The sequence below is a fragment of the Chinchilla lanigera genome, unplaced genomic scaffold (genome assembly GCF_000276665.1).
Source record: "Chinchilla lanigera isolate Chin_1 unplaced genomic scaffold, ChiLan1.0 scaffold00005, whole genome shotgun sequence".
Taxonomy (NCBI): Eukaryota; Metazoa; Chordata; class Mammalia; order Rodentia; family Chinchillidae; genus Chinchilla; species Chinchilla lanigera.
Genome location: NW_004955406.1, coordinates 16,370,737 through 16,395,608, shown reverse-complemented (window position 1 = coordinate 16,395,608; position 24,872 = coordinate 16,370,737). Strand labels below are relative to the sequence as shown.

At 38.7% G+C, this 24,872-nt stretch overlaps 1 protein-coding gene across 2 annotated transcripts in view; it reads right to left on the bottom strand.

Moving 5' to 3' along the window:
* The window catches only part of Pappa2 (pappalysin 2), a 262,402-nt gene that overhangs the window by 34,557 nt on the left and 202,973 nt on the right, over positions 1–24,872 (bottom strand). For both annotated transcript variants that reach the window (XM_013520972.1, XM_005374904.2), the window contains exons 18-21: positions 19,989–20,157; positions 18,416–18,551; positions 15,807–15,916; positions 8,892–8,963 (exon numbers count right to left, since the gene is read on the bottom strand). In XM_013520972.1, coding sequence (XP_013376426.1) covers positions 8,892–8,963; positions 15,807–15,916; positions 18,416–18,551; positions 19,989–20,157 — 487 coding nt within the window. The remainder of the gene's footprint in view (positions 1–8,891; positions 8,964–15,806; positions 15,917–18,415; positions 18,552–19,988; positions 20,158–24,872) is intronic.

Here is a 24,872-nt window from a genome sequence, read left to right as displayed (position 1 = left end):
ATGACAATTCATAATTTTTAAAATTTAAAATATAATTTTAAAACAATCAGACCTTTCTGGCTCATAATAATTTCAGTTGTAGGATTTTTTGGCTTATAATAATTTCAGTTTTAGGTTTATTTCCTTCTATGTTTTGTTTTCTTAAACTTTATTCTGTATCCAGTGATTTCTCCATTTACTCAAGAACTTTGGAAAAGTGATGCTTTTCTTTCAAGATGTGAGCTTGGCAGTGCTGTATAGAATTGTCTGCTCATGTATTTTTTTTTTTTTTTTGTACCAGGAATCAAACTCAGGACCTTGCATTTGCCAGGCAGGCACTTTTGCTGCTGAGCTATATCCTCAGCCCCCTGCCAATCATTAATTAATTAATCCCTAGTTTTCCTCATATTGCAAGTGAGGACTGCAATATGGAGTCCTTCCTTCCACCTAGAAGGAAGCACCTAGGCTGTTTGTTAAAAACAATTATTGAACTTCACATAGACTTGACATATAAGACTCAGAAAACAGCAACAGAATAAAATAATCTTCATTTTAAAATAAGCCCTCCCACTATAAACAGAAGTGTTCATGTATTGCTGTGGTATGATGCTTTTAATTCTTTGGGGAAGATGCCCAGCAGGGGAATGTCTGGGTCAAATGGAACCAAGAGGAGAGGAGGAAAGGAAAGAAGAGAAAAGTAAAAAAAAAAAAAAAAGAAAACATGGAAACAAAGCTTTTATAAATGGGAGGGGAAGGGGGTTGAAGGGAGAGTAGGGAAATGGAAAAAAAACAAGTTATATCATGTGCAGGTACAAATTCTCTAGATGAATGTGATCATTGTGTATATCTAAAATGTGCCATTAAAATTGGACTAAAAAATAAAATAAAATAAGCTCTCTCAAGTAATTCTGACAAAAATGTATAAGCTGAATCTACGGGGTATGCCAAAAATATATGATGAATGTTTATTTTTGAAAACTATAATAATAAATAAGACATTGGTATTAATCCCCTCAAATTACTCCCCCTAACTGTGGATATACTTATCGCATCATTCTTGCCACTTTCTAAAGCAATGCTTGAAGTTCTCTTTCAGGTCTTTATAAAGTGTGATCAAAAATATAGTGAATGCTTCAGTCAGGTGCCATCAAAGAGAAAGGCAACTGGTGTAATCATTACAGCATGTCCTCACCCACCTTATTACCAGGTCCAGAACCCTACAACTCTGGCTCTTCCTCAAAGTCAAAATGACCATGGAAGATAAATGTTTTGAATGGATTCACAAAATCAGGGCAGCCATGACAGTACAACTAAAGACACTCACAAAAGAGGACTTCCAGAAATGCTTCAGAAAGTGGGAAGAGTGATGAGACAAGCACGTTGGAAGTTATATGTGCATGTGTATGTGTGTGCGCATGTGTGTGCATGTACATGTTTGTGTGCATGTGTGCACTTGTGTGTGTATTTTGTGGAGAATTAATGGCAAAGTGTCTTTTTTTGTAATTTTTTTGATATTTAAGCATTGACCATACTTTTATCACATCTTGTACTACCAGAGGAAAATATGACAGACAGCACGAGGCTGGAAGTCCTGAGCATTCCTAGAGGTGGAACTCCTCATCAGCACAACTGTGTGCAGCAGTGGCCCAGAGGTACATCATTTGACTAGAATGATAAATCTGCCGAATGTAAGATGTGACTTTTCCTTCTCTCCTTAGCCAGTAACTCTTTCCAAAACATGATAATAGTACAGAACAGCATGTTCCTTATAAATATAGAATTTGGGCTTAGGGCTATTTGTACTAGAGATTTTTCTAGTAGAAAATGTCAAATTTGTAGACATGTAGATTTTATTGTTCAACCCCTTTTACTTTCAAAATGGTGTATATTATTTAACTTTCCTTCTATTCTCTGACAGCTTTCACTTCCTTCAAAAACATCAAAATGATTAATAACATTATTCAAAGAGCTTTATTAAGCAATACAGGCCATCTTGGTTTCTTACCCTCTCTATGTATACATAGATAATATATATTTATATGCTTGACACTGCCTTAAAAGAATTAGTCATGGGAATTCTTTTTGCTTTGAGTAATAAATGTCACTCAGTATTATTGACAAATGAAATTAAATTAATTTTTACCTTATACTCAATTAATATTTATCAAACAATCATACAGTAGGTACTTGTGCACCCTCATTATATTCTGACTCTCCTCTCTATCCTATTTTATGCTGACTTTTCTCTTGGGAGCTAGGGCTGGGATGGAGATTTTCAAACCAAAATCAGGACTGGCTTTGGGCTGATGCCAAGCAAAGACATTACCTCATTTCCAAACACAACCTGCCCAGTAAATAAGAAGTCAAAGCAAACCAAGAAGGCTACCACTTTGAAAGGACCATACAAGAAGACTTGAAGTTAGCAAAGACCAAAAACTATGTGAAAGGTAAAAACAAACAACAAAAAATCCCTAAAAATGAGGGCAATCTTGCTGTTATTTCTGAGCAATTAGCACAACCCACACCCTACTTAGTTATTCTTATCTCTATTTTCTTCTTCTCCTTCTCCTTTGTCTTCATCTTCCCTTCACTGAGCTACTTCACAGAACACTCATTCGATATTTTCCAATTAAATACACCAAACTCAAAGTTCTATCTGCAATACCCGCTTCCTCATTACCAGGGAAATAAGAACAAGGGTCACCAAAGAATTAGATTTGAGACTTTCAAAGGGGCCATAAAGTAGGCAGGACAGCTCTCCTGCCATCTAAGAGTTTGCAGTTTGTTAGAAGCATAGACATAGCAGACAGCCTTGATATAATGTAGTAGGGCATATGACAACCATTTACAAGGAAATGGATAAGAATTAATAGAAAAACAACAGTTAAGGCCAGGAAAGGCTTTTTGGAGTTCCCCCCAAAAAAATCTTAAAAGGTTTGTACATTATACTGATGACCTGAAGAAGCTAAATCAATCACCTGTACTATTTAATAAGTGATTGTAGAGATAAACTGGATGTAAGTGGACTGACTCTTGATTCTTAGTATATTGTCTCAGTATTACTGTCTCCACACAGTTATGCATATCATTCCTTAGGCATTATCACTACAAGTATATTATTTGGTAATTTTAAAAACACATTCACAAGTTATTTCTCTTGTGATTCTCACAGGAATTATGAGAAAGCTAGACAGGTATTACACGTAGCTAACAAGTATAAAGTGAAAATTTGAATGCAATTCTTCTGACCTCATGCTACCATTGTCCTCCTCCACAGCTTTCAAGAAAAAGGTTCAAGACATAATACCAGAAATTGTATTCCCATGGGGAACCTGCTGGGAAGAGCAGGATGAACTTGTAAGTATATACACTCACAAGAAAGGCACAGTCAACAAACAGGTCAAATTCATCTTCCCTTATGGAAGGAATAAATCAGTGCTGTCCAAAAGGACACTGTATGTGCAGTGTTTATCTTTGGGTGCATTCCCTGGAGAACAAGATGTCCTTTAAATTGGACCTGGAATTATTAACTTTAGCAGACTTAATAAGTATACTTTTATGGAAAACTAAAGGAAAGAAAAAAGGAGTGATGGAAGGAGAGAGGAGAAAGGAGAAAGAAAGAAAGAAAGAAAGAAAGAAAGAAAGAAAGAAAGAAAGAAAGAAAGAAAGAAAGAAAGAAAAGAAGGAAGGAAGAGAATAACTATTTTGAAAGCACTTACATTTTATGATATAATGGTATTCGTGGGTGGAATAAATACTTGCCTTATTACCCACAATGAGACAAACCATTTTCTATTATCTCTTTTCTCTCACTCTCTCCCCCTACTTCCATCATTTTCTCCCTTCCTTCTTCCCTTACTCTCTTTTTCTTTTATTGTCCTGCAAAAAGTACATTTTATTGGATATGCATTTGACAGAATAAGAATTACTTTTCTATACAGTTATGATAAAATATTTCTATGCTATGATTTTGAACAAATGTGTAAATGCAATTCTACTTTTAGCCAGTAAATATTTCATGAACTGTAGCTATTTCAGACATTGTGTTGAATAGCTAAGATACAACAATGGAAAAGACAGTGTGTTCAACTGGTAGGTGGTCAGAGTGTGTGAGGTAGACACAGAGAAACCTAAGGTGGTAAAGGGTACAATTATATAGCTCTTCTGGGGTTAGAGGGTTATAAGGAGAACTTGTGGGTGAGGTGCTAAGACATTAGAAAGTCCAAGTAGAAGAGACATTAGGAAAATTTGTGGAAGCATTACTAATGGTTAACCAACCACGGGGTTTCTCAACAGTAGTGCTATTGACATTTGGGGCAGAATTGTTTGTTGTACATGGTTAGATGTTTAGTAGCATCCCTGGAATCTCCTCACTATGCCCTAGAAACTCCCTTCACTTATCCATCCTGACAACCAAGTGTGTCTTCAGATGCTGCCAAATATCTCAGTGGGGGTAGGATATGCAAATTGTCCCCATTTGAGAACCACTGGTTTAGAGAAACATGGAGTAGATCAGGATCAGGACACAGTGTGTACAATGATACAGGACATGGAGTAACGTGGGGCAATACTAATATGTTCACAGTTGATAAAAAAAAGTAGCTAATACTTATTATGCACTGTTAAATACAAGACATTAGGCTGAGTTCTGTGTTTGTGACGTCCTATTCAACCTTAGGCATTTCTACTATTAAAACTCTCTTGAGAAGACAAAGAAATGTGTCTACTATCACACAACAAGTGAGACCAATATCCAATCCCAGGCCAAGTAGGCTCAGGTTGCAAAGCCACATATGTTTGAGTGCACTGTATGGCCAAAAGCTTTTCCCATCTGGAGTAAAGAGTGCACACAGGCATTGTAAATGATATGGGGATGAAAGAGAAAGTCTCAGTTGCCACCTACAAATTTACTATGGACTGAAATGTGAAAACAGTGGGGAGTTCCAGATATAGATTTCATGAGAGAGAGGGAAGGAGAGCGATAGGGAGGAAGGGAAGGAGGGAAAATGGAAAGGAAGGAGGGAGGGAGAGAATTGTTAGCAGAGAGGATGAAGGCAATGGCAGACAGTGAAGGTAACTGTTGGACACAGGTTGGGGGGTTATAAGGAGAACTGTTAGGAAACAATTGCAATAGCTCAGGTGAGAAATGTCAAGACCTTAGCTGGGACAGTAAAAGTAGCAGTAAGTAGAACTATATATATGATGATCTGGTGACCAGCTGTCCTGGTGACACACTGGACACAAGAGCTAATTGTCTTTAAGTGCTTCATGAATTATGGATCCTAAATGGACCTCCATGGGAATGGCCTATATCCCTTTCCTTCCCTCCCCGCCCCATTTCCCATCATGCCTGATTGTACTGAGGCCACTAGCAGCAGTGCCCCCTGCATTCTCTTTTATCATTCAAAAGACATTCACAGGGTGACTAGCAGCACATAACAAATGACACCAATTTGTCAGAGTTTACTATATGCCAGGCATGATGCTCAGTGCTATATATACATTATCACATTAGCTCCTCTTGACAACTCTTCCAAAGGTCTTTGTTGTCCCACTTCCCAATACAATAAGGCTCATAGTACTCAGACATCAATGCTCACACTACTCAGCTGACCCAGGATTTGAATCTAGATTTATTTGATCTCAAATCCTTCCCAATAACCAAGTTGCCATTTTTTATCCCTTTGAAACAGGAAAGAAATAGAAAGTACCAGGAGTGTTTGGGTCCAGAAGGTCAAATGGAAGAAGCAACTAGGAAAACAGAATTCAAGGTATAAATAAATTGGGGTTGCACATGTGCACACACATTGTCTTGCCAAAACAATGGGAACACATGTACAACAGGAAAATGAAACATACCTGCAATTCTAGCACTGAGCGAGGCAAGCACATGGGGACCACAAATGAGTCCTGCTTGGGCAACTTAGCATCTTAATAAGACCTTGTCTCAAACTAAAAAATAAAAAAGAATTGAGGATGGAGTCTGGTGGTAGAAACACTGGGTTCCATCTCAAGTACAAAAAAAGAAAAATGTTGACAAGATTGTTTTTAGAGGAAACCCTAAGAGTGCATCCTCAAGAATGTGAGAAGCACAGAAGAATGAGGCATGGATGGCACAAGCACTGTGGTACAGGAGAGATGACACAAACAAGGGACAGAGAAGACACGATGCGCGATGTGGGCTAGGGATGGTGTGGTGCTGTGTTACTGCCTTGGGCTTATTGGCAGAAATAATGAAAGAGGTATCCACCCTTACAAGGCTGAGTAGCTACGGGGGGAGGGGGCAGCGTACAATTGTATTCACTGTTGGAAAGCAAAAAGAGGAATCTCTGCTAGATGCTGGGTAGCAAAGTGTCTAATTGGAGCTCAGATTTCTGTGTTGCACTTTTTTAAACTTCCTGTCACCTACTGGGCCATCTATGCTTTATCTTGCCCCTGGGTCTGTTTTCCCTCTGTCTGTCTTTGACATTCTTCAGTTCTCCCTAATAAGTTTAGCTGACTTTTTCCAGTAAAGAATTAAGCATTAGCCAAGTTGCCCCTAGAACACGCCAACTTCAGCCACTCTCTCCCTTTCCTTCTCATTCTCACCCCACCCTTCCCCTCTGTCTTTCTTGCTGCTTACTTCTTCAGAACTACTTCTCCTGCCTGTCCAATTCCTCTCCCTTTCTTATGGGCACTGGTTCTCCTTTTTCTTTGCATCTACCTCCTGTTCCCTAAAGGTGCTTTCTTCTTTCTGCCCTTTGCTCAGAGAACAGAAGCCAATAACTACTCCAAAAATCTGTAGAATAATCAGAATGTAAAGAAAGTTAAAATTAACCCTAAACAAACCTTCAAAATAGGGATGCATGGGTTAGGAACCTTCTTGTCTGCTTCCACAGCGGGTAGGGTGGTGGTTCTCAAACCTTAGTGACCCCAGAAGGTTCAGTTATTAAAACACTGACTGCTGGGCCAAACACCCAGAGTTTCTGATCCAGCAGGTCTAGAAGTGACCTGGGAATGTGCATTTCTAAGAAGTTTCTAGAAAGTGCCGAAGGTGCTGGTCAACGTGCTACACTTTGAGAACCACTGGAGTGGGGAAACTAAAAGCTGTCAGGAGGCCAATGTTCAGCTGTGCAAGATAGCGATGGAGAAACAGTGGAGGGAAGGAGGCTTTGTTCCTGATCACATAGACAAAGAGACTGTAGCAGCCTGGGATACTCTGAATATGAGATCCAGAGGACATGTTGGGCTGCAGGGAGGAGGGGGGAACAAGTAGGGAAAGCTCTGTATCGCAACCTTCTGGGAAACACGGAAGCCAGCTCCAAACCCCGTCATCCACCCTCCAGCTTGCAAAGCAGCAGAAGGGAATTCTCAGGATCCCTTTGATCTCTTCCCAGATCCCCAAGTCCTCTGTCTGTTTATCTCCCTCCTTCCTTGGCCCCTTCTCCCCCCTTTCTACTCCCTGCCCAGTGGATGATTCACTCCCCCTCTCTCCCGCCTCCCCACCTACTGCCATCTGTTTTTCTAATGAAGGCAGAAGATGAGCTGGTTTGTTGGCCCACACAATAACAAAGCACACTCCATGCTAGCATTTTTCCTGATGCACTCTCAGGACACTATTTTTTATGGGTATACTTTCCCCACCCAGTTCTCTCTTTTCCCTCAAACTCCATACTTTCCCCTTCTCTGGCATCATGTAGATCCCAGTTTCCCAGAATTAAATCAAGAGATAAAAGATGCAGAAGAATAAAGGGATTAATATGCATGTGGGCTGGATATTTTTTTGGGGAAAACTGGAAAATGAATGGTAGTTAAACCATTCTCTCTAGCACACCAGGTGGAGCCAGAACTATCGGGCATTGCTGCGGAGTGGTTTATTTATTTGCAGAGGGAAGTCTGGATTTTAAAGTCATTATGACTGAGAGTAGAATACTTGTATCTGTCACAGGCTATTCCTTCACTAGGAAGTTTAAGTGGGATGTTGGGAGAGTCTCCCTCTCTGCATCAGGATTCCTTTGTGATCATCTTTCTACAAGGCTCTGCCTCTTTCTTGACTCTTCTTGGTGAGATTAGCTCCAGTTAACCTAGCTAAGGAATTTCCAGCACCTTCAGTTCCACACTGGTAGAGGAATTCATTGTGCAAAGAAGCAAACAGGATTTCTTGAAGTAGTAAAGGTCTAATTTGGGTTACTCATATCTGGACTACAGGTCTCCCTGGGAAGTTACATACATAGGTGACTGTGTAACCCAGGAAACAACTGTAAATGAAAGAAACCCCTCAGGTGAGTGGCCATGGGGGAAGATGAGGACTGGATAAATGTAGTGAGTTATCCTCTGGGGTTGTAGTTGCTGCTCAGATCCAAATAAGTTTGGCCATTGCTGCTAGATATTCTTGTTTTATAAGAGAAAAATCTTTGCACAAAGAATTTTTTGCTATTTATTTTTATTTGAGGTATTTTGCTATTTATTTTATTTGTGTATATGTATATTGTTACATATGCACATATGAATTTATGTAGAAATCTCAACACCAAAACTTCTGTAACCAAAACAAAACTGTTTTTAGATGGCCTGACAGCCCAGTCTATCTTACTTGGGCCAATCCTCTGCAAAACACTAATTTCAAACAAAGCCAGTTAGAGAACCCTAAATCCATAAATAATTCTGACTTGCTTTTTAACTTACTTTTATTAAGTCATTTAAAGAGGAACGCTGAAAACTTTGCTAAGACAAAACGAAAGTGAGAAATCCTACTACTCCAAAAATCTGTAGAGTAATCAGAATTTCCATAAATTTGAAGTTGTGGAGATCACTACATACAAGAAACCAAACAAGGAAGCAGGGAGTGTATGGGATCTTGAATAGAGAGAGTCAGTGATTCAAGCAGACTACAACTCTCTAGCCTGGGTTTAGGAAGAAGGAAACCAACTTACCTCACAGGACTGGATGCAGTGGATCAGGAGAGGGTCTGGGTGCCATTGACGCCGCCCGGTGCACACAATGCTCTAAAGAGGAAGACAAAGACCCTTAGATATCAAACCCAAAGATATGTGTCCTCTGAGAGAAGAGTCCTGAGCTTATTCCATAAGTCCAACTCCATTCATTTAGGAGCAAGACCCTGACCACACATCCTGGAGAGGGCAAGGCTGCCTGGCCTTTCCTGTGAAAACCACTAACCCTGTGGAAGGTTGTCGAAGCAAAAACACTCAGTGGGGAGAAATTTCTGCATCCTTCTCTTCTCCAAGATATCAAAATTTCCAGAGTTACACAAGTGTAGTTTTTCAAAAATCTTTAATATTGTAGTGAATTGAATTTGTTCCTAGGCACAAAATTGATGCATTTATTTTGAAATTTTAAATGATATAAGAAGTTATGGTTATGTTGATTAAGAAACATCATGGGATTTTAAAGGCTGACAACTACAGCTGTACATAAAGAATCTTCAGCTAAAAGTGGGTGCGATGGTTTGGATATAGTTTGAAAGAGATCCCACAGGGTCATATGCTGGACAAAACAAAACACACCTTCAGAAAAGAGGGTGGTTTGGAGATATTTGATTTATTTGGGCATAAAAGATATGGACTTGGGGTTTAGGGACACATAAAAATGTTACATTTTCAACTTTAAAATTTTCAATGCTGGGTTCCCTTTCCCCTAGTAAAAATGCTATCATTTTGGACTGAACTTGAAGTCTGAAAAGTTGGTTATGTTTCTTTCTGTTTCTTCTCATTTGTGCAATTTTGGATAGGTCATCCAACAGTATCTAATATGTATGTAAAATAAAAAAAAATCTTTTCCTGGCTTTTGGTTTGTGATGAGAGTAAAATGAAGTGACATATATGACTCTGAAGACAATAAACATTATCCAAATGTAAAGTATCATATTTATTAAAAGAATCAAGTCATTGGAAGCAGAATAGAGAAAATCATGCAATTTAATCCACTGCTTTGTAGTTTTGCTAGATTCAAAGGTATATGAATTATGGTATGTAGTGGGGAATTTTCATGATACAGACAAACATCATTTACTAAAAGAAATGAACTATGCTTCAAGCAAGTGTAATTGTACTTAAAGTGTTATTTTTAGTAGAAGTATTTCACAAAGCATTGCAGTGGAATTATGTGAAGTACTTTCTAAAGAAGCATATACTAAGGAATCCTCACTCTGTCTGAAGGGTGGAACTTATACCGCCCCCCTTACATACTGCCCAGGTGATTCTTAAGGACTCCAAATTTAAGATTGAGTACAATATAGAACAATCCCCTGATAAGTCAATTTGAGTTATAAAGATTTTACACAATGTGGAGTTTTATTTAATACAACTGCTTTGATTTATGAAGCACTTTTTTCTTACTTATGAGACTACAAATCTGAAAGAATAGATTTCATAAGATTATCTTTGGTTGGTGCATAGTGTCATTTTAGAGGACCTGACATACATAAGGGCAATCCATTCATCATCATATCCATAGCTTCTGTTGACAGTTTTGGTTGTTCTTATACACTAGGATTTCAGCGTCTTATTTGCAGAGTAACTCTTGCAAACTGTGAACAATACTCTACACTCTTTGTGGAGTCACGGAGACAGCAAAGGTAGCAGCTTATCCACATCCACCATGATAATTAATGGTAAGTATTGGATTAGTATTTGATTTTATTTTGGCATAAAAGATACAGATTTGGGGTTCAGGAATACATAAGAATGCTACATTTTCAACTTAAAAAATTTTGAATGCTTGGTTCCCCTCCCCCAGCAACAAATTGCTATTATAAGGTAAATAAGGTTTATTTTTGTTACCTCAATTTTTCCACTACATTCTTGGAAGTAGCCATTTACTTCGCTTTGATTCCACAAAGAAATACACATCTCAAGAATCCCCCTAAAGCAGTTATTCCCCTCTCCTGCTGCAAACTATGGCCAGCCATGCAGTTTGGTTGTTTCCCCAAATCATGAAAAGCTGAGCAATAATACTGGGGATAAGGAGAGTGCAGGGACAAAGGAAAGAAGCAACCAGGTCTCAAGTAAAAATGGTGACTGAGGAAGAAAGATTGCTCTGCACCAAGCCAATTATATTCTTGGCTTCATTTTTTTTTCTAAAGAGAAAAACATAAAAATACCAATAAAACAGAATTTCAAAATAGGTTAGTAGGTTACAATAATTAATACTTTGCATATTGTTTTCTTCCTAGTAGTTATTCAGAGTACAAGATATAGGCATGATATCTTGTCCAAACAATATTAGCATAAACCTTTCTTTTCAATGAACTAAGAGAAACTAGCTCTACAACTATCTTAACTACCTTGTGTATAAATATATTTTTTCTTTATCCCTTTCTTCCTTTCCCCTTTCCCCATCCCAGTTTCTCTTTTCTTTTGAAGAGTTTCTTCCCAATTTACAATATTTATTGTACAGTTTGAACCTTATTTACTCATTAAGTAAATGAGTGAGTTTACTACTCTCGCACTAGTCACACAGTATGATGTTTACACATATGGGTTTGATTCATTTCATTTATGAGTAAGGTCTCAAGTTGCCTATAAAAGTCTCCAGTTTACCTCCATTTACCTATAAAGGTTTCCAATTTGTCCTTTATGCCTGAGTAGTACTCCACTGTGTAGAAAAACCACATCTTTTTCAACCATTCCTAAGTTGATGGGCATTTGGGGTTTCCAAGATTTACCTATTACAAATTGTGCTGCAATAAGCAGGGGTGCACATATATCACTACGGTATGATATTTTTAATTCTTCTGGGAAGATACCCAGAAGGGGAGTAGCTGGGTTGAATGGGACCTCTAATCTTAGATTTTTAAGGAATTTCCACATTGATTTCCACAGTGTTTGCACCAGTCTACACTCACACCAACAGTGGAGAAGTGTTCCTTTCTCCCCACAGCCCCTCCATCATTTCTTGTTGGTTGATTTCTTAATGATAGCCTTTCTTTCTGGGGTGAAATGGAATCTCAGTGTTGTTTTAATTTGCATCTCTCAAATGATCGATGATGTTGAGTTTTCTTCATATATTCATTTGCCATTTGTATTTCTTCATCTGAGAAGTGTGTATTCATCTCAGATGCCCATATTTAGATTGGGTCTTTGAATTTGGGGAGGTATGATTTTTTTCAAATCTTTATATGTTCTGGGTAGAAGTCCTTTTTCTGAGGGACAATGACCTATAATTTTTTTCCCACTCGGTGGGTTGTCTTTTCACTCTGTTGGTGATTTCTTTTGTTCCACAAAAACTTTTTAATAAGATGAGATCCCATTTATTGATTCTTTGTAATATTTCCCTTGCAGTCTTGGTTTTGTTCTGCCTATACCTGTGTCTTCAAGATGTCTACCTATTTTCTCTTCCAGTAAATTTAGTGTTTCTATTTTAGATCTTTAATCCATTTTTATTTTAATTTGGTACATGGTGATAGACATGGGTCTAGTTTTAGTCGTCAGCCTGAGGAAAGTCAGTTTTTACAGGAAAAATAGTCAGTTTTTCTTTCTTCCAGTGAATATATTCATAAGATAATTAAATTCTATCCATGTATTTCTCACCTGATTCTCAGTTAAGCCAAGGATGTGAGTATTATCCCCATTTACACAGAAATGAATAGAGGCAGAGAACAGTAAATTGAGGTTATGCAGTTGGTAAAGCACAGCATGTGGTTACAAACTTATATTTTGTAAAAATACACTTTTCGTTACAGGGTCAACAGTGATTTTTCAGTGTTATCATTCTCAAAACTATGCCTGGACAATCTATGTCCAAACCAAGAATTACTGATTACAGGGCATAGTCATGGCAAATTCCATAATATGATGACAATGTTTATTGTACTGATTTAATAACTATCCCACATCTTCTTTCTAAAGCAGGCAAGTTGATCTTTGACAAAGATGTGATCATACCTAGGAGTAAAAAGCTCTGCAAATGTACTCACCCTTAGGAGAAAACACATATTTACCTCATGACTAGAAAATGGTGCTATGATTTTTTTGCTTCCCCTTTATAAGAGATGTAAGGGAGCTTCATCAGCACCCTCCCCACACCGGCACCATTGTCACCAGAGCACCACATCTCTACAGACTTCTCATGGGGCTCACATCCACAGAGGGATCCTGCCCTCTCACCTCTGTCCCATCTAATCCTTTCTCTCCTATCTTTCTTCTCTAGATCAGAGTTTCAGACACAGAGGAAAAGTGAACCCTGTCAGTTGACCCTTCCTCAGCTTCACCAGGCTCCTGAGCTACAGTCAGTTGCTTCTCCTCAGATGTTCCCAAGTCATTTCTTCCTGAACCAAACCACTCCCCATTGGTATAAGTGTCTTTATTCAAGGGTAGACCGAAAGTCTCTTCAACAGAGCAACTACCATTTTCATCTCCACATCCCAATGCCTGGTACATATGTACATCCCTATGGCACATAGTAAGCCTGAATGAATATTTCCTGGAGAACAAACAGTTGAATCGACAGGGCTGTGCTATGAGGTGTGATCAAAATATACAGTCAATGTTTAAGTAAGAATTAAAAATTAAAATGTTCTTACAGTAAAAGGCACATTGCTGTTACTCCTCCTCAAAATACTCTCCCAACCTTTGAACACACATCATTCTTGCCACTTTCTGAAGCAGGTCTAGAAGTCCTTTTCCGTGAGTGTCTTTATGAGTTATAATCAAAAGTACAGTGAACCCCGCTGCTGAGTGCCAGCTGATGGAAACATCGGCTTGTAAAAATATTATGGGGTGTCTTCTCCCACCATATTCACCAGATTTGATACTATGTGACTTCCAGCTCTTCTCCAAAGGCAAAAGGATCAGGAGAGCTAAATGTTTTGAATTGATTCAGAAAACAGAGATTAATACAGCAGTGCAATAAAAGTCACAAAGGAACGATTTCAGAAAATGGCAAGAAAAATGTGCTTCCTTGAAAATAAGGCCTAACCAGATGCATCTAACCAGAACCAGTCTTAGCTGGTAGTTGTCAAAGTGATGCCCAGTGTCATGCCAAAGATTATACCTCTTTATTCTCTTGCTCAATGGTTACTCTGTAATGGCAGGTAAGGCAAATATAGGCTGAGAAAGCCTGGCATTTTTTTTCTGGCTAGGTCTTATTTTCAGGGAAACATGGTATACTTCAAGTGAGAAATATTTTGAGAGGGATAAATGGCAATGTGCTCTTTACTATGACCAATTAAAGAATTTTTGATACCAACCATGTGTTTGATCACACCTTGTATTTTCCATGTCTCACCCAAATCACAATTAGAGTACCTTTTCTTTGATCCTTCTTCTTTGATTAGCCACTGAGAAAAAGGAATTGAGAATTATTTCTGAATGAAAAGTGTATCGCTAGATTCCCTAGTTTGGTCATTCTATAGGAACAACTTTGTAAGGATTTTGTTAAATAACCTAATAAAGCAACTAAACTCTTAAACTTTGTGACATTCTCATATTCCACCATTCTAAGAAGAAATAACTCATTTACAACAATTAGCTCTTGCATAGCCTTTTTTTTCTCTCTTTCTCTTTTTCGTGTATTCATTTCACAAATACTTATTGAGCACTTACCATTTATCAGGCACCATTTTTAGGATCTGGGGAAGTAACAGCAAACAAGACAGACAACAATCCCTCACTAAGCTTTTTATTCTACTGGCAACAAGAGACGATAAATAAGATAAATAAGGAGAATGCATAAAATACCCAGCAGTCATAAGTCTTAAAGAGTAAAGGACTCAAAAATGTTAAAGGAATCAAATTTTAGATTGAGTAGACAAAGAAGGCCTTCCTGACATTTAGGACTGAATATGGAAGAAATGAACGAGCAAACCATGGAGGTATTTGGAAGCGCATTCTAGGCAAAGCAAGCCACAGGGCAAAGGTTCTGAGACAGGAGTGTGCCTGGTGTACTCAGGGAACAATTAAGAGGTCACCAGTGGCAAGATTAGAGAAAGTCAAGGAAAGTATGTGGGAGATGGAGTCAGATAGGTAAATGTGCTTCCTGGAGACAAGGGAATCACAGAGCTGAGGATCCAGGTTTAGGAGAATCAAATGTACAGATGTGCAAACCAATGAGACTTCCATGGGAGGAATCCCCAGGAGTTAGAGTGTTTGAGAAGTAAGGAAAATGTGTTTGGCCTGGATGGTGCATAGTTTATTCTGTTAGTGTCAGATTCCAGCATGGATGATTGTAGGGAGGAGAGAAGAAAGTGGTTTAAAAGTGGCAAGGAGAACAGAGGAAGAAAGTGACAAAAAAGATGAAGCACTTTGCTTCCTTGAAAATAAGGCCAAACTAGACCAACCTCATCAGAACCCTCCCACACAGGATCCTCTGACAAATCCACTGGTAGAGGGATGTGAGAGAAATCGGGAGAGGTGTTCAAGGAGAGGAGAAGTCTGAACAAGAGCCGGGTTTCGCTTAGAGTGGGAGATGGAGACAGGACAGTCCGTTGTCTTCTCACTCTGTTCCTTTACTCTTTCCCTATTGTCAGTTTCATATGTCTGTTTCATTCATCCATCTCTTTTCCTCCTTCTTTCATCTTTTCCCTCTTTCTGTCATATTTATAAATTCATTTGACTTAACCTTTCTTGTTCGATTTTTCATTAGTGGTCATTTTTTTCCTGGTGTTCATGTTTTTGAGCCTTCTTTCTGTTTTATCTTTTAAAGTTCCCTCTAGATTTGGGCCATTTTATTTTCCCCCAGCTTTCCTTCTTTCACTACTGGATGTTTCATCCTAGTATTTAGGGATGATCCATATGGTTGATTTTAAAGCCTCTGAAATTACCCCAGAGGATGCTCTGTCAGTTGCTCAGCAACCTTACATATTTGGCAGATAAAAATGTCCCTTCCCTCACCTGGACTTTGACAGGTTCCATCCAGTGCTCCAGCTTGTCAGCAGTGATGTTCTCTGGCAACATGACGGGATCATTAGGGGGGATTATACATGACAGGGAACACATGGCACCTGAATGAACACAAATTTAAAGCAGAAATTGAGCCTCTCAGTTTGCTGTCTTTTTCATCTCGCAATCAAAAACTTTGATATTCTAAGAGCAATTGCTCTTCACATTGTGGTTCATCACATCATGATAGTTGGAGACAAGCCTGATACTCATGCAATGTGTACTTTTAGAGATATTTTTACATGAACTGGTAAAGAGTCACTCTCACAAGCTAATTCCCCTTGCCTCAAGTGTCTTGTCCTCTGCCTGGTTTGGTATTCCTTTTCTCTGGGATTCATGAGTCTCTGCATAATCCAGTAATTCTGAGACTGATTCCTGATCCAGCAAACTTCCTAGCCCCATTCCAGCTTGCTAACTTGCCAAATTCTATCCTGATTAGCTGATGCATTTTAAGTATATCTAATGTCCTTCCTGCTTGTGTGGTCTCCTGGAAGCTGATAATTGCAGCAGCTCCTACCTAAAAGTTTGACTAGCTGAGGAAAAAAAGCCAAGAAATTATGAAATTATTCCAGGGATATCCTGTCAGTTGCTACACTGAATATCATTACATTGGCAGACAGGGAACCTGTGTGATTAAGGAAAGAAACAACCAAAAATAAGAAGAGATTTGGGCCATTTGTTGGTCCCTAGAAGGCAAATCTTGCTGTTTTCTTCATGGGAGATCCAAGCGTCTTTTAAAATTCTATGCAAGGCAAACATCCTCTCGGGGTTCTGTTTCTTCATCTATAGATCCGATGATCTCCAAGCTTCTTTTCAGCTCTCAGGGTCTATGTTCAATTGTTTTTCAGTAACTTTTATAATATTAGAATCTTACATCAGCCTTTAAGACTCTAAGTACTTGAGTCTATGATATTTTAATGCAGAAATTAGAGGCTTTGAGGATAAGAATCTGTTTATGAAATACCACTCAAAAGACATGTTAAGCTTCCTGATCCTCCAGGCTTGACCATAAGACCTCACAGTGCAAGGATACTTTGAAGATGGCAAAAACACTTACAGGAACTCATGGGCATTTTAATGAGCTTGACTTATACTCAATAGTATCACACAGGTTAACATGTTTTCTGAAATTACTCCTTGCCTATGCAATTCAGAATTTAGAAGTAATCTCACAAGGTTTCACACAAAATACAATTCTGTTCTATGATTTTTGGGACAGTCAGGGAAATGTGTCAACATCAATGTAAATCAGCTTTGGCCACAAAGACTTTAATTGTAATTACTTGAATTAGAAGTTGCCTACAGGACCTGGAGCCTAGTCCTCTGTAGAGAATGAAAGGCTGAAAATTAATACAAGTAAGTGCAAATCACCCCTTTTAGGAACTCTGCATTCTGCTAACAACTGCTAAGAGAATGGAACATCTTCCCCACAAGTTATGGCTACATATCCTCTCCTTTCCTTTTGGAACTAAAAATACTGCTACATATCCATCCACTATCAGCTCTGCAATAGAGTGGGTAAAACATGATCAGACAATATAACCAGCCATACCAATTTTATACATGTGTGGAAGGTTTAAGAGAACAAATTTGATTTGGGCATGGTAGCACATGCCAGCACATAGAGGGCTCAGGCAGAAGGACCCCCTCAAATTCAAGGCAAACATAAGTGCTTACGGTTACGTATATTTAAAATATCACATAATCAAATGATGAGGACAGTTTGGGCTATACAGTGCATTCAGAACCAGTCTGAACTACACAGTGTGATCCTGTCTTAAAAAAAAAAAAAAAAAAACTAAGCAAAGCAAAGAAAGAAAAAACAAATTCATTATGAATTTTATTTTTACTGAAGCAGCCAAGAATTAATTTGCATTTCCATTTGCTCTTCAAAGAGAATGTGTAACTGATTTCAGATCAAGACAGGACCAACAAAATGATGGCTTGGGAACAAATATCAATTGTTGGAGAATACTATGAAGCAGCCCCGAGCAGCACTTAAAATAACCAATTGGCTTTTTATGTTTACTTGTGATTCTGTCCAAATCCACTTTTCTGGAAGTGTATGACTGACTTCTAGTAAGTGAACCTCTGTGAGTCGCTATCCCTACTAAAGCCTATAATGGCGGATGAAGCTGAAAAACCTCAAAGGACAAGACAAGATTACAGCCAAGGACACGTGTATCTAATCTCAACTAGGTAAAGACTATAGCCTCAAGGATCTCATTCCTGGGAGGATTAACTTAATCCTTATTAAGAATTAATTTAATACTTTACTTGGAGAAGTCCTTGAGTTACTCTGCCCTCCTTGAGTACTCCCCTTCCTTCTTCTGATAACCAAATAAATGCTGGCCACCCAGAGAAGGTTTTGGTCTTAGCCCTCAGAAAATCTTGAATTTTGTGAGAAGGCTTTGGTCCTCCTGGAACCCTGAAATTATTCCATTCGCCTCTTTTTATTTAGCTTTCACTGGACACTCATTTGGGAACTTTTGGACCTGATCAGCCTGCAATAGCTGAGGGATATTATTAACGCAATTATAAACATTCCTTCCATTCCTTACCAATCCCATATCCCTGTTCACACTTGTACTCCAGGAAATCCAGCTCTGAGGTGGGTGGAGGGCATTCCCCTTGAAGGTTCTCACACAACTTGAACTCTGGTGTCCACTGTCCCTCTTTAGTGCAGACAATGGGAAGCTAGAATATCAAAGGTAAAGAAGATCCCATTATTGTTTTGCTAACTTCATTAAGAACAGAGAAAAAGTGGTCTAATTAAATGGGGATGTACTTCAACTTCTAGAATTTGGACTAAAAGATGCTATAATTGTGTCGGAAATAGCAAAACTTAAAAAAAAAGAAAAAAAAAAGAAGAAGCAAACCGAGGCACTTTCTTACTGTTCCCATGTTTAAAAACGTCATGAACAATTTTGCCACTGATGAGATTTATCGGCAATATACTTCCTTTCAGATGTAAGGAGCTACTGATTATAGCCCAGGTAACTTGAGTTATTTTTGGAAAATTTCCCTGGATGGCATTGCTTCAGGTTGATTCATGCATACTGTCATAAAAATGCTGCTTTTTGCAAATATCTGGGGGTTTTTTCAAGATAAATTTTGTTCTATGAAACCAATTTTTAATTTTCCTTAAAGGTATATTTTTTGCCTTTGTATTAGAATAAACATATAATTGTTGCTTTTGTTCTCTTCCCTTTCTCTACATGTGTGCTGACTTGTATAATGCTTAACTTCACATTTACAATAATCACAAAGTATACTCTATCTAGAACAAACAAATCCCAAGAAAATAAGATTTTAGAAATATAGACACTTCTCTCTTTACCTGGTCAAGTCCTTGATTCTTTAAAACAATCAGTGGAAACATAAGTATTTGACTTTCTTGGGGTCTCATGACAAACTTCTTTCATATCTGTTCTGCAGTGCTTACCTTTGAGTGCTGGTCACTAACTTAAAGACATATGGCAAAAGAGCAGTCAGGGTTGACTGTTGCCTAAAAAGTCTGTTTAACTTCCTGTCTCATGTGTATATGTGGGGCTTGAAAAGATTCCACAACAAAATTTATTTTAGTCACTCAACCACTTAAAACTATACTTTCCACAAGCTGCATACTCATATTGATGTATTTTATATTTTCATTTGAGATCTTCTATGCTAAAATCCTAGGGAAAATAACAGTCAAGCAGCACTTTGAGCTTTGTTGAGGAATTTGTGTTTCTGTTCATACACACACACACACACACACACACACACACACACACCAGGATTCCAGAATTATTTGGAATGTACCCAGGTTTCCTATCCATCAGATTCTTCTTCTTACCCCTGAGGAAGTTCTGAACTTGAGAGAGAATATTCCTTTTTTTTTTTTTTTTTTTTTTGGATACTGGGAATTGAACTCAGGACCTTGCACTTGCCAGGGAGAATATTCCAAAGGCACATTATCTTTTGAATTTCCTATGGAATAGTACTGTGTTAACACCTCTGGTTAGGACCCCAATTTAGTAAGACTGTCCTTGATGGGATTCTTTTCAATAATTTTGACTCAGAATTCTTGGCATGGTAATCAAGATTCGAATATAGCCTGATCCCAGACAAAGTTCGAAGAGTCTTCCTTACCCTTTCACTTTCCTGGTTACAGTGAAGCACACACTGGCTGTCCAGATTGAAGCCGTTGGTACACTCATACATGCCTTCAAACACAGGAGAAGGAGGCTCACACTCCACTGGCATGCAGCTGCCTTGCTCCCAGATCCCACCTTCTAGGCACTGTATCTTCAGGATCTTGCTGATGAAACGCGAAACAAAATTGCCCATCAGACTCCTCAAGAAGGTCAAGAGAGAAGACTAGATCTTCAGCAACACATGATAAGGATTAGCAAATAGGCAGGGATGGATTGTTCTCGTTACTCATCTTCCTGAGCACCCCAATGTAATCTCAAAGTCAAGAAACAAAAGTGGTAATGTTCATTAATTAGCAGTGGTAGTAGATATTGCATAGTAATATTTGATATATTACTCTCAAGACAGTTTGATAAAAAGTTTAGCATCTAGATTGCTTATAGCTCTGTTTTCTATGAGATTTGCATCTTGCAGAAATTTCTCATCTAAGTACACTGGAAAATGCTGGTATTATGAAATACACAAAATATTCTCATACACACATTCAAGGGGCCAATCAAATGTAATTTAAGGATCATCAGTGCTGATATGGTGATATAATTAATGAAGCTGCTAATATTTCTTGGTTTTTTGAAGAGAAGATGTAGTAATATGAGTATTGTTTTAAAACAGAGACTCAACCTAACATTGAAAAGGAAACTAACCTCCTTAAAATTGCTATAACTGCTTTGTTTGTAAATCCATTTTTCCCTGGAAAACGTTCATACCTTTTGCCAGATTCACAGTGAAGGTTATGACTTATTATTGTCCTGAAAGAACTGTCCCTTCCATGCACAGACATGACCTCTAACCAGAAAGACTGGCTTGAGGTGGATAAGAGTTAAAAGAATTTGGTTTCTTGTTACTGCAGATTCCATTCCATTCCCCTTCTGACTCACTGTAGTCTGAAAGTGATTTCCAGTTGTGCAGTTTTAACATACCTGCTTCTGACTCAGAACACTCCTGGCTGTAGAAAAATTGCAACTCTAAAATATAAATAGCCTTTGGCCATTGACTGTTTCAATCACACGGTAGATTTCTAGTGTCATGATGCCCTTTTTGAATTTCTAGCGTCATGATGCCCTTTTTGAATTTCAATATGCCCACCACCCTATGCATGCTTTCAACTGATAATTGTACAAATGGCTCCCATGTGCCTGTCCAGTCCTCTAACCTTAGATTTACAATCATTACATTGTCATATAAATGTGTCCATGTCTTTCCCACTAGATTGGAAGTTTCCAGAAGACAGAGGCTGTGCCTTATTCTTGCTTTATGTTCTCAGATATTAGACAATATCTCCCTTATATTAAATTTTAAATAAAGATTTGTAGACTTGAACAGCATCAGGCCGACTGCTGGGCACATTATGTAACAAACTGAATCACCGTAACACTACTAATAAAATAATATTTGAATCTCCATTGTATTGATACATGCACTGAGAGATGCTGGGTTCTGTTTTCTAAGATTTCACATCACAGAATGCACTTGATTTCAAAGAATTATGAAAATATTTTAATAGTTTAGCATATCTTCATGATCTCTAAATAGAACTGGCATGGTGGTGCACACCTGTAGTCCCAGCACTCGAGAGGCTGAGGCAGAAGGACCATTGTGAGTTTGAGACCAGCCTGGGCTATGAAGTGAGCTCAAGGCCAACCTGAACCACATAGTGAGACCCTGTCTCAAAAAGGAAAAAAAAAAACAAACAATTAGATATAGGTGGAATGTTTTATTATTTTTAAATTATGTAGAGCCATATCTTTATTTTCAGAAATATTTTAGGATAGAAATATGATTGATGACTTGGATCCTGTAGTATTATGGCCTATATGAACATATATCTACTATCTATTTGTCATAAATATCATTGTAAACTATATTTCAGATGTTTAGGAGTACACCTAGGCATGTTACTTATTTAACTCTTCCCAACAACAAATACCTATAGTACTATTTTCCCCACTTTACCAAAGGAAACAGCCTGAAAGGAATAAAAATCTTGTTCAAAGACCCAGAGTAAAACTGCAGGCAGGCTGACAAAGCCAGTGGTCCTTCACCATAAAGGCACGACTTTTCCTGCTCTGCTCTGTAGCTCGCTGCTTACATGCAGCACTCCATTCCACTGAATATCCCAGGTGCCCTTGGTCCTGATGCTACATCTACAAGTGTGGCAAAAATTCTTCTAAAAATGCTTGAACTGAATAACAAATTACACATATAAAATACATCAATATGAGTATGCAGCTTGTGGAATTATTACATGTAACTACAACTGGGTAATCTGCTCAAGTCTAGATTATATACAACATTTCATCCCGTCAGAATTTCCCCTTGTGTTTCTTCCCAGTAAAATCTACCTGCTCCTACAACATACAGGATCCTGCAATACACACATTCACAATGTAGATTAGCTTTGCTTGTTCTTGAATTTTGCGTGAGGTATCCCACCATGCAGTCTTTCATATATGTTTTCCGTCCCTCAAAGAAAATGACATTTGGGGTCTTCCCAAATTGATGCTCAGTGAAGGGTTTGCAATTCTTTTACCGTAGTGAGGCTCCCTTTATCCCCCTCCTGAACTGGATATTTTACTGTACTTTCTCACTATAAAGTTTAAATTCTCCAGGGACTCTTTCCTTTCTACCATCTCCCACAGACGCAATCGTTCCCCTACCTCTGCTGAATTGACAGCCCCCAGCTGGAAAGAGCAGGTAATACACTGACACCGGGGAAGAGGCAGGGCTATAAAAACCTTGCATGTCAGCATGGTTATGAAGGAAAACCCTTGCTTGGCCAGCATGATAATATTTTTACTTCATGTGGTATTTTTCTCTGAATTGGTTGGAACTCTTCAACCATGGAAATAGTCCTCCTTTTCCGTGCCCAGAGTGAGGAACCATTCAAGAATGTTGGTTTCATATATTTCCTTGCCAGTTCAATAACCTCAGGGGTGAGGGTAGACAGATTTAACTTGGATGGGAAAAGGGAGTTTGGGTATTTTGGGTGGTACCCAGACCGTGTGACAGGCCTGTCCTGCAAACCACCAACAATATAGGGAGGGAGACTGCTACAGGGTAGCAAGAGAAGCAGTGCAGTTTACACTGGGTCCTTGGGCCTGGGAGCAGGCTCCTGGGCAGGAGTGAGGAGATGCTGGGAGAGTGTCCTGATGCCCTCTGAAGTCCAGTTTCCTTTAGGAAGAAGTTCCTGTGCCTCTCACAACCTCATGCATCCACCTTCCTTGCAGTTTCTTCTCCCTTGTAGAGAAAATGGTCCTGTATAGCCATCTTTCCAAGGGCCTTTCCCAGCCTCTGCATCTCTCTACATTGAATAATGCTCTTTAAATTCTGCCCTAAGACTTTTCCCAAAAGACCCAACTGGTACCTTTCTCCTCATTGCTTAGTAGTGAGCAACGTTTCATTCTGCCTGATGTCCATACCGATCTAACCTCACTGTGCAAGACTTGAGATCCGTGGTATGGAGCGTGGCACTTCAGTGTAGTGGGCTCATTCTTGCCATTTTGTGTCAAAAGACATTGTGATTATGTTAAGAAACCATGAGGCCCTGGATTTTCCCAAGTTTTAGGAAATTTAGTGTCTTTGTGAGGCTACCAAAGGGTACTGAAGCCTAGGTCACACCACTTACCCTGCTTCAGTTTCAGCTACTTAGTGTTTTGGACTGACAATGGGGATCCTCCATCCCCACCCCAGACATACACTCTGCCCAACTCATCATGAAATCTTAACCCATAATGTGCCATGTGAGGAGGGTGAACCATTGGGAGGTAATCAAGTCAAGAAGGTAGAGCCCTCATCATGTGACTAGTGTGCTTTAGAAGAAAAGATATAGAACCTGCTCTCTGCACTTGGACACATGAAGATACATCAAAAAGATGGCCAGCTGCAAAGCAAGAAGTATTCTCAGATAAGGGATATGCCAGACTTTCAGCCTCCATATATGTGAAAAGCAAATGCTTGTTGCTGAAGCTACCTAGTCCATAGTCTGTTACAGGGGCTTACACTAACCAAGATACAAGAATGGCAAGATTTTAATCTCCAATGCTGCCTGTATTTCCTTTGGTGTGGTGATTTTGAGGATGAGCTCTGACTCACTTGAGATCATTAGTGAAAAATGGGTTTCTGGTCCAACGCCTTCACATAATATGTATACATCAAGAGATAAGAGACTCTGACATGGTGGAGTGAATGGCTTTGCATCTCAAAGGATGATAGCGCTGGGTACTAGATCAATGCACACATACAGGCCCCTACCAAGACAGACATCCAAAATCTTTTTTGGTAACCTGTTCTAAATGTCTGTCACATAACACATTTTTCACCCCAGTGGAGGGAGGGAAACTACAGTATCTCATTTTAGTCAGGTGATTAACATTAGTGACCAGGTACCTGACTCCCTCAAGCTCACACAACAAACAAGTCACTGGTAAAAGCTAGAATAGATTTCAAGGTTTTCATAAAATAAAACACCTCAACAATTACATCACTAGTTTCCAAATAAAATTTGCAGATCAATCCTATCAGAATCACATAGTGATATTTTAGAAGCCTAAATTGCAAAGCCTACAGAACCAAATCTCCTGGGATTTGCCTAGGACTCTATATTTTTAAATTTTCAGTAGTTTTTATATGAAGTCACAGTGGTAAACTATGAGAATTTCTGCACCTTCCTATGCTAGTAAAGATAAGTAGAGTGTAAGGTCATTTACTTAACAGGCCGTTAGCTGTCCTACTTGGGCTTTGCTGAGCACTAGCCTTTCAGCTAGGGCTGTTGGATAATCTTCCTCTCTGATTTCTTCCTTATTCTGTAAATGGTATCATGAG